Source organism: Toxotes jaculatrix, chromosome 20 (genome assembly GCF_017976425.1).
Source record: "Toxotes jaculatrix isolate fToxJac2 chromosome 20, fToxJac2.pri, whole genome shotgun sequence".
Taxonomy (NCBI): domain Eukaryota; kingdom Metazoa; phylum Chordata; class Actinopteri; family Toxotidae; genus Toxotes; species Toxotes jaculatrix.
The window spans coordinates 8,180,978-8,185,335 of record NC_054413.1 but is presented as its reverse complement, the minus strand read 5'-3'; the positions used below and the strand labels follow the sequence as shown (position 1 = coordinate 8,185,335).

Below are 4,358 nucleotides of genomic sequence, written 5' to 3'. Positions count from 1 at the left end.
GAGATGTGTGATGTGTTTTTGTTTCTGCCCAGAGAAACTGAAATTGTTTTTGGACTGTGTCATGTTTCAGTCAGGCTCTCTGAAGGCACCTGCATTATGACTTTGCTGCCATCTGTTGGGAAATGCACAACTTCCTGTCAGCATATTTTCCATGATTACCAAAGACGAGTTTTTGGTTGGTGATAAATACTTCAATTTTATTCCATTCGGTGCAAAAAAAAAAATGTCAGCAGACTACATATTGTTATTATTTTACAAACTGAATCAAATGCTGAAACACTTATAAAAAAATGTCATCAAATAAAAAAGAAAACTGTCCATGACATTAGGTCAGAGTCACAAGTAGCTGTACAAGTAAAACTGCTGCAGCATTACTTAAAACAAAACAAACAAAACTCCAAACACACAAACTGATTCTGGACAAATATGCTCATGTTAGATGTCATTGTGAGCTTGAGTATTGCCGTACCTGTCCTCAGACTGCTGTGAAACTACTGTGGACTCAAGTTTTGTTTTCTGTTGACATATAGGAACCGGAGGTGGTTTTACATCTTGGTGAGACGCAGGGTGTTGAGGCGGACCCCCAGAATAGTGGCCCCTGAAGCGTACTGGATCTCTCTCAGAATCCCGCTCCACTTCTTCTCTGACTCATTGAACCTGAGGAGGTTTACAGACATTAATTTGTCATAAAAATCACCTGCTAAAATGATCTTTGTGACGTTCATCATAATACACTGAATGCATGAATGTCTGCATTAAAAGAGCTGTCTCTATAATTGTGACCCACCTCCAGATATCATTCATCTCTTTGGGAACGATCTCGTCGCTGTCCTCCAGAGGCATCATGGCAAAACCTCCTATGGCGTACAGCGAGCCAGCCAAAGACACCAGGTTCAGAGAGCTACGTTCCTGAGGAAACGCCACGAAGTCTGACCACCTGAAAAATGTAAACACACCGACAAAGGTACTATTTAAAGAGGAATTAAGTAGCTCAATGGGGAAATTAATATTTTTAGGCACTTAAAGCCTGCCCAGGCCTTTTTTGGGCTATATAAGCAAATTTTGAACCGTTAAGCAAATTAATCAACTTAATGTTTTTCCCCCCAGACAAAACACTGCATTTTGGGATTAACTTAGTAAAGTGGAAATATGCAAAACAATAAATAAAGTACAACTAGAATTTCAATTGGTTAGGAAATTATAAAACAATCCAGTAAACCTAACATATCCTTAGTGTAACTTCCCTTTTTTGCAAATTGCAAAAAAAGAACAGTGAAGAAATTTTACAGCATATTAATTCTAAATGTTAAAATATGACAAAAAAAAAAAAAACAAATAAGTAAAAAGTTTGTACCACTGGTGACTTGCACCAGTTACTATATTAGACACCCACATTCACCTTTTGTTAGCCACGGTCACTGATTTTGATGAACTCACTTGTTGGTAGTGATGTCGTACACCTCCACAGAGTCTGTCAGGCCATTGTCGGTGACTCCTGCTGCCACATATATTTTGTCCTTATGGACAGTGGCTCCAAATAAGGAGCGTGCAACCTTCATGGGTGGAAGCTCCTTCCATTCAAATCTCTTGGCGTCATATGCGCACATCTTCTTTAGACAGCCCCTTTTCAGAGAGACAAAGAAAATAGTGCATCTGAGCTTCACCATTCCCTAGTGGTCTCTTTTAAATGAAAAAAATGGAACAGTGTGTCACTGAATTAATAAATAATCGGATGGATATTAATATTTTGATCACACTTAATACTCACTTGTTGTCCCCCTTTCCTCCAATCACATAGATGACATCATTGTGAGATACCGTTGCATGCCCATACACTGGATAAGGAAGTGGCTCTGATTCACCCCATTTAAAAGATCTATAAAAGCAAAACCACAAGGAAGTGCATTAAATAATTTCACTGAATTCATCATCCACTCTAAGCTCTGATACATGTCTTCAAACTTGTACTCACTGTCTGTCATAGACCAGGACTGAGTCCAGCATCTGCTCCTGCTCCTTCAGCTCCTTCCCTCCCAACACAAAGATGGAGTTCTCTGCCTCGCCCAGCCCGAACAGGAAGCGGGGAGATGGGAGAGGAGGCATCCCCAGCCAATCGGCACTCACTGGGTCATACTGAGGTCACAGGAGTCAAACATTTGTATATGGGTAATGTTTACACCACCTGAACTATACTTTAGTACAGTATACATGCTCTTAATTTATGCAGACAGACATGATCACATTGCTTTTATATGTTCAGTACAAGACCACAAATTTTCCCCAATGTCCAGCCTTCAATTTTGGTAGCTTTGAATTTCCACTTGTGGGTTTCAGCATGTTCTGGCTGCACAACATTAGTGTGTACTAACTGACCCACCAAAGGAATGGTTAATAAAATATCAAAAGAATGATATGAGATGATATCAATTTCCTCTATCAAGCTTTTATTTAGAGCCTCTTCTACCTGCAGGAAGTAGGAGCACAGTGGATCTTCCTTGTTCTGCTCATCAAAGAATAATCCTCCTGCCACAAAGACCTGGTTCTCCTTGGTGACCAGGCTGGTGTGGTTCTTGGGAATCTGTGTGGAGAGCGATGCCACGAAGCAGTCGTTCCCTGAGGGATCGTAGGCCACAGCACCTGTGTCATTCACCATCAGTATCAAGTCCCTCACAAACATGCCAAATCTCAGGTTATCATTCAGGATGCCCGGGAGAAGACCTTCTTCCTCCTCCTCTTTATCCTCCTTATCCCCAGCTTTTTCTGCTCCACCGTTCTCCTTCTTACTTTTTTTTACCTCTGGCATTTTCCCGGCCTGAGCATCCCTGACCAGCTGGAGTTTCTGCTGCAACTCAGGATTTGAAGAGATCAGTTTGTGTTTCCCCACTTTTTCTTTCAGGTAATCCTCGCTGACCAGACGCAAACGGACACAATCCAGCAAACCTGGCAGCTCTTTCTCTCTGTTCTCTATGTCCTGGGACACCCAGTTCATCAAAGTCTCAAACACGTTCTCTTCTTTCTCTACGTTCAGGTTGTCATTTGTTAAAATGGCTGCCAGCTCACTGGGGAGCAGCTGGAGGAAGTCCTCGTCTCTGGAGATGAGCTGGAAGCGTTCGCAGGCGTAGTTTCGGGCAGAGACAGCCAACCTTGGACAGTCTAGCATCAGGCCGAGCCTGAAGATAGCCAGACAGTTGCTGAGGCTCAGACGCTTTTGTAGGAAAGAGACACAAACAGTGAAAATTGAGGGGATCTGGAACATGTTAGCCACAGCGAAGATGTCCTGGACGTTCTGCTCTGTCACATTGATTTTAGAGGTGTACAGGTACTTGAGGATCAGCCCCATGACACCAGGCTCTACATCCTCCAGGACAATCTCTCGCTTTTTGCTCTCCTCTAGGTCAGACAGAAAGATGGAGCGGAAGTACGAGCTGCAGGCGCACAGGACCAGCCGGTGGCAGGGGAACTCCTTGTCTTTGATCTTCAGAACACAGTCAACCAGCTTGTCATTCTCCAGCAAGTCGTACAGGCCATCCTGAAGCAGCGTCTGCTGGTACAGTCTGGGCTCGTCCATGGGGTTTATGGGTATTGCCATTTTTACTGGCAGGTTAGTCTGAAGAGCCTTTAAGGGGCTACAAATCAAACAAAAAGTGGATCTTCTTTTTAGCAGAGTAGTTCTAGTTTCTAACCTGGAAAGAGGATTCAGAGGCACAGTCAGTCTGCTGCTAGCCCACACCAGCTGAACCCAGGGGCGGCCCACTTCCTCAGCTGTCCTGACCCTTCAACTGAGCTCCAACTGGTAGGTTATTTATAGACTGGGTGCTCTGTGTGGAGCTATGGGCTTCATTCTGGAACATGAAATGCAATATCCACGCTTCAGTCCCCCCTTTCCCACCTCCAACCCTACCCCCTTTCCACTCCCCAGGAACATCCACCCACACTCAGACAGCTGACACATTGCTTCATGGGAAATATGTCCGATCTGAGTCACGGGGGGCTTTGTGTTCGATGCTGCCTCATCGGGTCTCTGTGACTGAGTCATCTTTTCCACAGTGTCACCTTGCCATTTTGTTATATTACTTCATTTACATGATATTCCCACAGTTTTATGGAACAAACACCTTAATACAGCTGATACAGGTATTATTAATTCAGTGTCCACAACAAGTTGAAAACTGATTATTTTGCACTCACTGTGCCTCAGCCGATGACACCCTAGGATAGGTTAGTAACCTATTCACAGGACTAGTTACTGTGTTTTGACTTTGCAGGACAGAATTGGTTGAGCTGCAAAAATATTTTCCATGGTAGAACTTGACAGCATCTTTCACTAAATCCTTTCTGCCCAGTAAATGCTCAGATTT

General features: G+C 43.5%; 1 protein-coding gene across 1 annotated transcript; it reads right to left on the bottom strand.

The window, feature by feature from the left end:
* Window positions 1–182: 182 nt before the first annotated feature.
* Window positions 183–3,762, bottom strand: klhl40b (kelch-like family member 40b). The gene is made up of 6 exons (XM_041066155.1): window positions 2,465–3,762; window positions 1,973–2,133; window positions 1,769–1,876; window positions 1,438–1,623; window positions 788–937; window positions 183–657 (listed from the first exon to the last, which is right to left on the bottom strand). Exons 1-6 carry the CDS (start codon window positions 3,587–3,589, stop codon window positions 546–548), a joined length of 1,842 nt encoding a protein of 613 aa, XP_040922089.1. The 5' UTR covers window positions 3,590–3,762; the 3' UTR covers window positions 183–545.
* Between the last annotated feature and the right edge of the window lie 596 nt (window positions 3,763–4,358).